This window comes from Gobio gobio (assembly GCF_949357685.1).
Source record: "Gobio gobio genome assembly, chromosome: 10".
Taxonomy (NCBI): Eukaryota; Metazoa; Chordata; class Actinopteri; order Cypriniformes; family Gobionidae; genus Gobio; species Gobio gobio.
The window spans coordinates 23,735,029-23,747,447 of NC_137116.1; the positions used below are offsets into that span (position 1 = coordinate 23,735,029).

The 12,419-nt window shown below is 41.7% G+C and overlaps 1 protein-coding gene across 1 annotated transcript; it reads right to left on the reverse strand.

Moving 5' to 3' along the window:
• Window positions 1-10,840: 10,840 nt before the first annotated feature.
• Window positions 10,841-12,010, reverse strand: LOC307132256 (C2 calcium-dependent domain-containing protein 4C; the record flags this gene model as incomplete). The annotated part of the gene is made up of 1 exon (XM_079826429.1): window positions 10,841-12,010. One exon carries the CDS (start codon window positions 12,008-12,010, stop codon window positions 10,841-10,843), a length of 1,170 nt encoding a protein of 389 aa, XP_079682555.1.
• Window positions 12,011-12,419: the final 409 nt, after the last annotated feature.

A 12,419-nucleotide genomic window follows, 5' to 3' on the forward strand; every position in this document is an offset into this window, starting at 1 on the left:
CACACTGCTCATTTAGAGTTAATTGGCTGTTGACAGCAGTTAAAGGAAAGGTCCTGCGCTGCCTCCCTGCACATTTATCTTTCTATTAGAGCAGGCACTTGGGTTTTTATTGGACTAATTAGCACTCTCTTTCTATCTGCTTAACACTGGCCTTACAGCATGTGCACTCCTGCAACGTGTGTTTGTGTGTGAGAGAGGAAGAGAAAGTTCATTGTACATCTTTGTAATGATTATCTCAATTAGGCAAACACTTGGGCCTCTGTTAACTGGTTTTCATTCTCAGTCAGAGTGCTTGAGGAAGTCAAAGCTGAGATGTGACACAGGAAACTCACGCTCGCCCTCTTGTGTTCAGAGATTGTATTCAGTTATTGAATATGGGCAAGTTGTCACATTGATATTGGGGCAGTTCGTCATATATCTTGTCATATAAATGTTTCCAATTTTTTTTTACTGTCTAGTTTTACCCGAAAAGCCGTTAAATAACATATCACACATATTAAAAATCGTTTTTTTTTAAGTTTACTTACATACTGGTAGGTTTCTGCTGGAAATACAAGCTTGCCTCCGTTCGTCTTTACGTCATTATGTCCCGTCTGTATACATAAAGGAGTCCGGTGAGTAGGCTATCGCATGTGAGGATGCTGCAGGTGGCGGATCATTTAGAGCCTTTTCTCACAGCAGCTGGAATAATTAAATTAATCATTTTGAAGGTGGATTGTAATCCAGAAAGGTCCAAACGTCAATCCTCAGTGACAACTGGAGATTTACCTGTAGTCAAAAGCAAAAGATTAGATTGTACAGAAATTGAAATCTACAGGTAACGCTAATACACTAAATACATGTAGTCACACAATGCTGATGTTGTTAAAGGGGTCATGAACTGGCTTTTCAAAAAAAATATGTACTGTTGTCTGAGGTCAACTTATGACGTTCGTGGTTTTTACATTCAAAAACATCATAATGAATAAGTAATAGGCTATTTTCTGCCTTGGTTTTGAGGCTCTCTGAAGAAACGCTTGGTTTCGATGGGCGTGCCGCACTGAAGACTTGGAAGTAAACGCCCACGGCTAGGATTGGATAAGATTTGCATATTTAATGAGCTTCAGCTCCCCTCAGTACATGTGGGAATTGTTTTGAGAGCGTCTGGGGAAACGCTCACAGGACTCGCAAAATATTTTTATCAAACAAACACAATGATTAATCTCTCACCCACCCACCCACGATTGATTGGAATGTTATTTTTTTATTACATGGCCCGCCCAATCGGTGAATATAACTGCGAACCGCACACACACACGCGCGAAAGGAATGTCATTTCACTATTTAAGATAGCCCGTCAGCAGGCCGGTGATACGTTTTGGTAGCTCGTCTGAAAAATACATAGCCCCGGGACGTTAGGCTTTGAGAGCCCGGGCCCATAACGTTACAAGTCCGAGTCTGATCACAAATGAACCAATAACACCTCAAATAAAGGAGCCTGTGACTGTGTGCTAAGGTATGTAATCAATAGATATCAAAACGATCTGTAACAATGCAATACTAACACATATAAAAAACGTTTAAAATATGCTGAAAGTGCCGCAACAGATGGTCACCCGATGTGTGCCACGGCTAGAGGTCTGCACATGCTTTACACTGAGCCAGGCCCGTACCCAAGATCGTTTGACTCGACCCGAACCCGACTGGTACTGTTAAAGTTTAAGACCGAACCCGAAATCCATTGCTGTAGAGATTTATATTTATTCTTGCTACCATAAGCCAAGACAGCTTTGTAAGACCTACACTGCATGTAACCGCTGAGCTATTTATTGGTTGAAACTAACACATCATATCGTTCAATCTTTAAAACATTTAACATCAAGTGGTAGAAAATGTGTATGATTCAGAGAGATGCAATACGGCTATATGACTTGCTATCATGCTACATTTCATTCATATAGTTTGCACTCATTCATTTATCATATCCTACAATGTTTTAAACATTTAAATATACATTTCAAATAGTAGAAAATGTGTATGATGTAGTGTTTTAGTTGATAGGAGAATACTTTTGACAAAGCTGATTTCTGAGAGACACAAGAGAAACGCGGCTAATTCGAATGCGCTGGGCTCATTTAATTCATAGAGTTTTCACTCATTTGTGTATCATAACGTCGATCATATCGTCTCTCAATGTTTAAAACATCTAAATATACATATGAAATAGTAGAAAATGTTTACGATGCAGTATTTTTTATTGATAATAGACTACTTTTGACAAAGCTGCAGATGCCATATGCCCCAGGAGCCTCTGAAATAATTTCAGTGGAACCGCTGTTTTCCCCCTGAACGAATTCAGGCAGTTCAGCACCGACTGTTGTGAGATGGGGCGTCATGTTGACCAAGTCTAACTCCATACCAAGAAAAGAGATACTCTGCACAGGGGAGAATTTGCTCTTTTCCCAGTTGACCCGAAGCCCCAGATGGCTGAGGTGCCTGAGAACCAGGTCTCTGTGTTCACACAACAAATCTTAAGAGTGAGCTAAAATGAGCTAGTCGTCGAGAGAGAGTCGAGTTTAGAGTGTGAATGCCCACGTCCCTAAGCGGGGCAAGGGTAGCCTCCACGACCTTTGTGAAGTCACTCGGTGACAGGTACAGCCCGAAGGGGAATACCTTGTACTTATGCTCGACCCTCAAAAGCAAACCGAAGGAACGGTCTGTGTCGAGGCAAAACTGAGACTTGAAAGTATGCGTCCTTCAGGTCGCTCGTTGCAAACCAATCTTGGGTGTGAATGCACGTGAGGATGCATTTCTGCCTTAGCATCTTGAATGGGAGCTTGTGAAGGGCCCAATTCAAGACATGCAGATCCAAGATTGGCCATAACCCACGCCTTACGGGCTGTAAAACCCGAGGGTAACGCCCTTGGTGGCGGGCAGGCGGAGGGTCTGACCTTGGCGGTCTGGTGGCAGCAGCATTTCGTCTTAGCAGGATGTCTTGGCAGGCCTCGCTCTGATTTTTCGTCACCCTAAGCACAAGGTCTGTCACCGTATGCAGTTCCTGCTTCAACCCTGAATCAGAACTACCCATGTTCAGCTCTTTTAGTGTTTTGGCCTGATGTAATTGCAGGACGGCATCGCATGCAAGGCAGAGGCAGCCTGTCCAGCGGCACTGTAACCCTTGGTGGCAAGAGAACTTAAAGGCCTTGGATGGGAGGCGCGGGCGATTCTGCCAGGTGGCATCACTTTGTGGGCATAAATGCACTGCAATTGCATGCTCCACCTTAGGAATCTCGTAACCCTTGGCTGCCCCACCATCGAGGGTAGTGAGAGCAGAGGAAGTAGGGAAGCGACTTCAGGCAGTGAAAGTTGCCTTTCATGACTCCTCATGCACCTTCAGGAAGAAAAGAACTGGGGCGATTCTGTGAAGCATGCCCCTGATAGCAATCATCCAATCGAGGGTGGAGGTTTCCACTCGAGCCCGATGCTCGCTGCGGCCCGGGAAAGCATGGCAGTAAATTCTGGGTTCGACTTGACCTGCGCCACTCTCCCCGAAGGGGGCAGCACTGCCAAGTCTTCATCCCCAGGGATTCAAGCTCGCCCTCCTATGCAGCTATTGACATCCGGTCCTCCGTGGGAGCCCCTAATCAGATGCTGGGTCCCCCATGAGAAGGACCAGCAGTCTCATCAGGAAATTTCACAGCCTGCGATGTCTGTGAGGAGTGACAGGCCCGTGGGGACTGGCCTGGTGGAAGAGCTCCCACTATAATCCTCAGATCGCCCTGTGTTTTAACCGAAGTGGTCCTCTGCGGTGCAGAGAAACCAGAACAGGGAATAGCAGAGGGGACTTTTTCAAATTATTGGAGTCTTGATCTTAACATCGCGATGGTCATGTTCCTGCAGTGAGAACATGAGTCATCAACAAATGCTGCCTCAGCATGCTTACGGCCCACACACATGATGCAGTGATCATGGCAGTCAGATGGGGCCAGGAAACGACTGCATCCAGAAACTCGGTGGAATGCCATCTTTAAAAAGACGCAACGTCAACTTTGCTTGCTCTCTTAGGTAAACTGCTCTTTTTTGCCCAGGGTTGTGATCGCTGCACTTAACTGTGCATGTTTGCTCTTTATTGCAAAACACACTGAAGCAAAAAGCTGAATGAGCAAGCTTATATACCCCTATGTCAAGGGGAGTGGCTTGCCATGGGAATCTCACTCGCCGATGTCCATTGACTTGTTTTGTAAATACTTGAAGGTGATTGGGCTCCCAAGTGAGATCCTATCAAAATGTGACTGACTGCTAGAGAACATATAATTTTTTCCTCCCATCTCATATTTTTACTGAGCCCCTAAAGGGACATCAGAGATCAAGTCGAGTTAACTTTATTTATATAGCACTTTATACAATACAGATTGTTTCAAAGCAGCTTGTTGCTCAGCTGAAGTTAGTTCAGTGTTTTATTTAATTCCGTTGTAAATATCATCAATTATTTAATAAGTTTTATTTAATCTATGAAGCAGTTCTGCTAAAAAATTATGTCATCCAGCTCAATTCAGTTCTCAGTACATTCAGATTAATAATATTGTTGAATATTAAGTGTCCCAACTAAACAAGCCAGAGGCGACAGTGGCGAGGAACCCAAACTCCATTAGGAGACAGAATGAAGAAAAAAAACATGTCATGTCGAAAAGGCCTTCACAGGGAATTGTCTATTAGACACAGTTGCTGACATGGTCTTATTATTGGGAGATACGAGGGCCTGTGGCTCTACCATTGGAATCTAATTTGGACTAACTTGGATCACATGCCTTGACGTAATTGAATATCGTTTAGAGTTGTGTGACAATCAATCACTGTTTGCGGCAGTGATGTATAAAGTACTCAAAAGCCATACTTGAGTAAAAGTATAGATATCTTACCAGAAAATGACTTTGGTAGAAGTTAAAGTCACTTTTTAGAATATTACTTGAGTAAAAGTTTTAAAGTATGTGATATTTATTGTACTTAATAAAAAGTATTTTTTTTCATATTAAACGCACTTAAGTATTGAAAGTAAAAGTACAAGTAAATGCAAAACACAGAAGGAAATGTTTCAAACAAATGTTTGAAACATTGTTCTATACACAGTTTGAGCGGCAAAATTGTGTTCAGTTTTAACATTCATGTTAATTCATAGTACAGTAACTAATAAAAGAGACAACTTTAAAATGTATTAGTAAATGTTGATGAACAATACTTTTATCAACCTTAGTTAATGTTAAAAATGGACTCTTATTGCAAAATGTTACCATTTCATAAATCCAAACAGTCATGCTTAAAGCTACACTGTGTAACTTTTTTAGTTTATTCTTAGCTAAAAACACTTAGTTCTTTCAAAAATATATGTGCTCATTAATGTATATTTACTTCTTTCAAGTAATAAAGTATTCTCGTAAGTTTATAATATGCCATTGAAAATACATACGGGTAAGGGGTTTGAATGCGGGTCACCATGTTGCCCCTCCATCTTGAAAGTACATCAGCCAAAGAGGGACATACCCGTGAATTCAAGCTTTGCCTTTCGCGTTTTAACACTCGATGGCACCGTGTTGAATGTGGACGAGGTCGAACTGGAAGCCATATTAATCTTGGACTAAATTGACCACTGTAGGAGTTCAAACGAAATCAGAATTGAGAGGAAGAGAAACTAATATTCACTGGATGGTCATATACCTTTTCACCACTAGATGGGGGAAAATATCACACAGTGTAGCTTTAAAGATGGTCATTTTCAAGTCATAGGGCCCTATCTTGCACCCAGCGCAATTGACTTTGTACACCGACGCATGTGTCATTCCTATTTTGCACCCGCGCAAAGCGCGCTTTTCCCTCCACAGAAGCACGTCGCTAAACTAGTGAATGAACTTGCGCTCCCTGGGCGGTTAGCGCAAAAAAGGAGGCGTGTTCCGGCGCAAACAATCCCTGGTGCTATTTTGCTGTTCCATTAAACCAGGGGTCTCCACACTCGGTCCTGGAGGGCCGCTGTCCTGCAGAGTTTAGCTCCAACCCCAATTAAACACACCTGAACCAGCTTATCAATGTATAACTAGGGCCTTGTAAGACACTGATTAGCAGGTTCAGGTGTGTTTATTTGAGGTTGGAGCTAAACTCTGCAGGACAGCGGCCCTCCAGGACCGAGTGTGGAGACCCCTGCATTAAACAATTGCGCCACTGACCAGAAAAAACCTAGTCTAAAGTCAGTGGCGCTTGACCATAATGTGTAGCGTGCACAACGCGCATACACTTTGCTCATGTAATCTACACAGATACAACAGTTATTTTTGCAAATCATAAATTGTTACACTAAAAAAATATTAACACATGAGATGACGGAAATCATTGTGGTGTGCCACGAAGATGTGAAAAAATAGGCATAAATCTAGCTTACAAATGATTCAGGCTAATTGTAATAATTAAGGATAAGACCTGTTTGCCCAATAGTGGCAAGACATATATGTATATAAGTACATCTGACAAATTGGTTTGTCCGTCAAGAACCAGGAAAAAAAATCGACTGAAAAACTGAAAAAACTGAAAGACTGAAAAAAAAAAGACTGTGAAATCACCTTTACCATAATGTACAACATTACAACTTCACTTCTCTGTCTTTCACTGCTTACAAGAACATCAGTCTCCTCGGCTGTGAACCGCTCCTGGCGTGCGCCTGGTAAATACGCCATAATAATAGCAATCCATAATGGAACTTGCGCACCTGCTTTTAAAGGGAATGTTGGATGACGCTCGGATTGGTTTATTCACGTTACGCCCAAACCACACCTATGAATAATGAAGCTACTACAGACCAACCCATTTTAGATTTGCGCCGGGCGCAAGAGCCATTTATCCCGCCGGGAAAATAGCAACAGCGCCGAGACCCGCCCACAAAGTTACTTTGACACTTGCGTTTCAGATCGTTAAAATAGGGCCCATAGCATTAAAAGACTCTTGCTGCGTCCCAATTTGCATACTATCCGTACTAAATAGTATTCGAAAAAAGAATTAGTATGTCCCAAATCTTAGTATGTTGAAAAAAGTATTCCAAAGATTCCCGGATGGTCTACTATTTCCGGTCAGAATCCGAAGTGCAGATCGATGCGCACTCTAACGGCTGATATTACCCACAACCCATTGCGAGATGGACGAGGATTCGATTAGAACTACAAACGCGGATAAAAAGTGTTTAAAAAACTACAAACATGACGTTTACGCGAGTCTCAAGGTTAAGTGGAGAGGATTAGATAAAGTGGTTTGAGTGAGCAATTATCAGTATTTAACCTGACGAAAAGATATTTATTCAATATTATCCACATTATATTTCTCCTTCAGCAGCATTGAGAACTTTTGTAAAGATACGTTTGGCCATTAACTTTGCAAACACATGAGGAGAGTCTCTGCATTAAAGACCCACGAAAGGCAGATCAACGAGCGACTACATTTCTCTCCGATACGGTAGGAAATTAAATTGAATGTGGAGGATTTGAACTGTGACGATGATTGACAGGGCAGTTTAAACGGTGACGGGACGCACGTAACACAGAGTCCGTTAAAGATGACGAAGTAGTATGTCCCAAAGCTTGTATACTCTTCTGCTACACACTCAAAAGTATGTACTTTTTCTTCACAAAAAGAGTACATACTTTTAGGACGTAGTATAAGTAGGCGAATTGGGACGCAGCCACAGTATACACTCACCTAAAGGATTATTAGGAACACCTGTTCAATTTCTCATTAATGCAATTATATAATCAACCAATCACATGGCAGTTGCTTCAATGCATTTAGGGGTGAGGTCATGGTCAAGACAATCTCCTGAACTCCAAACTGAATGTCAGAATGGGAAAGAAAGGTGATTTAAGCAATTTTGAGCGTGGCATGGTTGTTGGTGCCAGACGGGCCGGTCTGAGTATTTCACAATCTGCTCAGTTACTGGGATTTCCACGCACAACCATTTCTAGGGTTTACAAAGAATGGTGTGAAAAGGGAAAAACATCCAGTGTGCAGCAGTCCTGTGGGCGAAAATGCCTTGTTGATGCTAGAGGTCAGAGGAGAATGGGCCGACCGATTCAAGCTGATAGAAGAGCAACTTTGACTGAAATAACCACTTGTTACAATCAAGGTATGCAGCAAAGCATTTGTGAAGCCTCAACACGCACAACCTTGAGGCGGATGGGCTACAACAGCAGAAGACCCCACCGGGCACCACTCATCTCCACTACAAATAGGAAAAAGAGGCTACAATTTGCACGAGCTCACCAAAATTGGACAGTTGAAGACTGGAAAAATGTTGCCTGGTCTGATGAGTCTCGATTTCTGTTGAGACATTCAGATGGTAGAGTCAGAAATTGGCGTAAACAGAATGAGAACATGGATCCATCATGCCTTGTTACTACTGTGCAGGCTGATGGTGGTGGTGTAATGGTGTGGGGGATGTTTTCTTGGCACACTTTAGGCCCCTTAGTGCCAATTGGGCATCGTTTAAATGCCACGGCCTACCTGAGCATTGTTTCTGACCATGTCCATCCCTTTATGACCACCATGTACCCATCCTCTGATGGCTACTTCCAGCAGGATAATGCACCATGTCACAAAGCTCGAATCATTTCAAATTGGTTTCTTGAACATGACAATGAGTTCACTGTACTAAAATGGCCGACACAGTCACCAGATCTCAACCCAATAGAGCATCTTTGGGATGTGGTGGAACGGGAGCTTCGTGCCCTGGATGTGCATCCCACAAATCTCCATCAACTGCAAGATGCTATCCTATCAATATGGGCCAACATTTCTAAAGAATGCTTTCAGCACCTTTTTGAATCAATGCCTGTAGAATTAAGGCAATTCTAAAGGCGAAAGGGGGTCAAACACAGTATTAGTATGGTGTTCCTAATAACCCTTTATGTGAGTGTATGTACATTGTATGTATATTTCACACTTTATTTGCTTCTACTTTAGAACACTTGATGGTTATCTAATCAAAATATGTTACAGATAGATATATATATATATATATATATATATATATATATATATATATATATATATATATATATATATATATATATATATATATATATATATATAAACGAAATCGAATGAGTTTCTGATTTGTTTATGTTTCTGTGAGGATACAGTTTGCTTTCATGTCACTAGCTTCAAATATGCCACTTCGCTGCATAACGACTGCATAAAAGCGTCCATATGGATATAAAATAATGCAAATAGGCAAGATGGTAACAAACGTGACATTAAACATTTGGAGCAGACTTGCATGTATTTTGTCACGTTGTTTTACCGCTTGAGGTACTAATGTTAGCATCCTCTCAGCCTCGATGGCATTAATACAACATCTAGTCAACAAATGTATTGCTTTATAGGTGACAGGAAAACATGTACTGTAGTGTATAACGTACCGTTTTGTTGTTTATGTTTTAAGTCTGTTTTTGAAGTCTCCCGCTCTGTGCAGCCTCACGTGTCAGCCGCAATGGCAACGGACACAACATGGAAAATGAAATCAGCCGCGGTTGCGCGAGCTCTTTGCACATGTTTACTTGCAGTCTTCCGAATTTATTTTGTAGTAAGTAAAGAAAATGCTTTGGGGAAATGTATCGGAGTAAAAGTATACATTTTAGTGGAGTAAAAGTAAAAGAAATATAAAAACTCAAGTAAAGTACGCCTACGTACAGATTCTCCCAAAAAATACTCAAGTAACAAAGTATTATTACTTCGTTAAATTACACCACTGGTTTGCGGATACCATAGAAATGAATAAGAAGTACCGTAAATTGAATCTTATCTGTCACACAATTGTCTGTGACTTCACTTATACAATATTTTTTTTTTTTTAGAATATCTAAAAATAGATAGCCTAGGCTAATGCTGCGTTCCAGGCAGGTTTTTGAGCCCGTATATTACAACTTCAAACCACGACTTGCGACTTTATAGCGTTCCAGGCAAAGTCACGCCAAACTGCCTGAGGGCAAGGAATTGTGTGGTAGTTTGATGTAACGTTAAACAAAGCATGGCGGACCGTCCAGGGTGTATGCTCATTTACAATCATTTCTATCGCCAAAGGTACTTACTCCTTGCTTATTTGAGAGAAACGGAGGAGAAAAACAGCGCAGACAGCAAGAAAAGCTGGTATACCTTTTATTTTACGTTATTTGTATATTTGTTTCATAAACACTGCAACCGTAGGGGGCTGCCCTTGTTGCTTCGCGGGCTATGTGATGTCAAAACTCGTAACTGGGAGTACATCGATCTAGTACGAGTTCACGGGTGGGAAGTCACGGGTTTGGCTGCCGTTCCAGTCCACTTTCACGGGTAGAAGGTTGGAAAAACACGGGTTACCGGTTGCCTGGAATGCGGCTTAAGTCCAAAATGAGCAAGATGGGCTGTCGATTCATTAAATGATAAGCCGTTTTCCCATTTGCAAGAAAATGCTAAATAATTTACATATAGCCTAATCTTTCCTATCTCATAATGTATTCCATCACCATGTCCCTTTTATCACAGTACGTGTAGTATAAAAATCACGAACACGAGGATGAACAGAAAACAGGATCTTTAATAACAGCACTCATGGAATGAACATCAAACGCATAGAAACTTTGACGAGAACCGACAAACACTGCGGGAGAACTGAGAACTTATAAGCAGGAACTAAACAAGGGAGCTAATGAGATAATTAACAGAACAAATGTAGAACCAAATAAAAAACAGGGTCACAGATAACACAAAAAAAGGCTCTATTACAGTCAAAATTATACTTTAAAAAAAAAAAAAAACTACAAATCTGGAGTATGTTTCCTTGTGTGTTTGAGTCTCACAGTGGAAGTAGCTGACAGAGAGGTTTGATGACAATTCCCAGCACCACTCCTCTGCCCAGTCCTGAGGCCTTATCCAGCACCTTCAGTCTGAGGGCCAGCTCTCCAAGACTGCCGTGACGCTCCTCTGGCTCCTGGAAGAAGAAATCTTCATTGAACACAGGGTTACGGCAATTCCTGATGATGGCACTGTGTTGCCTCTGCAGCTTGCCTGGGGTGAGGCTTAGGGTCAAGCTGCAGATCAGAGGTCGAGGGTCACCAGGATCTCTCAAGCCTTCCACAGAGACTACACGGACGCGAATTGTCATAGAGCACGTGGCTGCACTGGACCTGAAGGCAGAAATGCGTACTCGGCCTCTCTGAGGAAGCGGAAGCACGTGCTCCTGATGGAAGCGTTCCTGGCAGTGCAGCATGTCCAGTGGGAACTGGATGGGCGGGGCTAATTTGGTGCAGTGGGACGTTTGAATAACTTTAGCACGGTGATACACCTTTGACATGGACTTTTTGTCAGGAGTGGAGTGAACTTTATTTTTCTCATATCTAGAGGCATGAATATCTTGCTGAACTGGAACTTCAGACAATGATTGTTCGCTGGTGAAATCCTCTCTTCTGATTGCTGGAGGAGTGGAATAAGGGGAGGAGTCAGCAGAGGGCGTGTCACTCTCAGTGCTGGCCGCATTCAGCATTGCTCTACAGGAAAATTTGGGTGTTTTGATGCTCATTCGCTCTAGTGTGTAACCGGTAAGTGCCGAATGGAACAAAGACTCTTTGCGACGTGTGTTTGGACTCTCGAATAAACCAGACTCATAGCATTTCAGTGAATATGGGATGGGTTTGAGTTTGTTGAAGGCCGCTGTAGATTTGTTTAGACTCGCTCTCAGTGACTGGGCAGTACCAGGTCTTGACAATAATGTTTTTGCTGAGCTGGAAACTTTTTTTTCTTCGTTCAGACATTGTGCAATTTTCCCTGTGTCTGCCATGAGGCAGCGCTTGGTCAGCTTGGGTGGCAGAAAAAAATCTGGAATTTTATCAGGTGTGAGGACGTTGCTGTGCAGTTTATTGAGGATGCTGGTCTTGGCTGAAATCTCCTCTTTATTTTTGCTGATGAGGTGATTAATCTGCATCGGAAGACTTTCTGCTCCCGCCTGTACTTTCTGAAGGATCCACATTGTGATTGATAATGCTGGAAAAAAAAATATATATATTTTTTTAAATGTTAATACGTTATATTTAATTTATTTGTTTAATATTTAATCTATTTTAATCAATTGTAAGTTGTGACCCAGTTGGCTCACTATATACACTTATACAATGCACTATTGTACTCTATTGTCTAGTGTATGAAGTTTAAAAGGTTATTTTGTCATCAGCATCCACTTAAGCTGCAACTGTTGAGTGGATGAAGTGTCCAACTTTCCACACTTAGTTTTTCCCCTGGTTAAATAAGTGTATAATCTGGATACTTGAAATGCATTTTTTTTACGTTGAAGTTTTCATTGCTCGCACACTACAAAATAGTAAAGAGTGCATAAATACATGAATAAGGATGCACCTATGACAAAAATATGAATAAAAAAT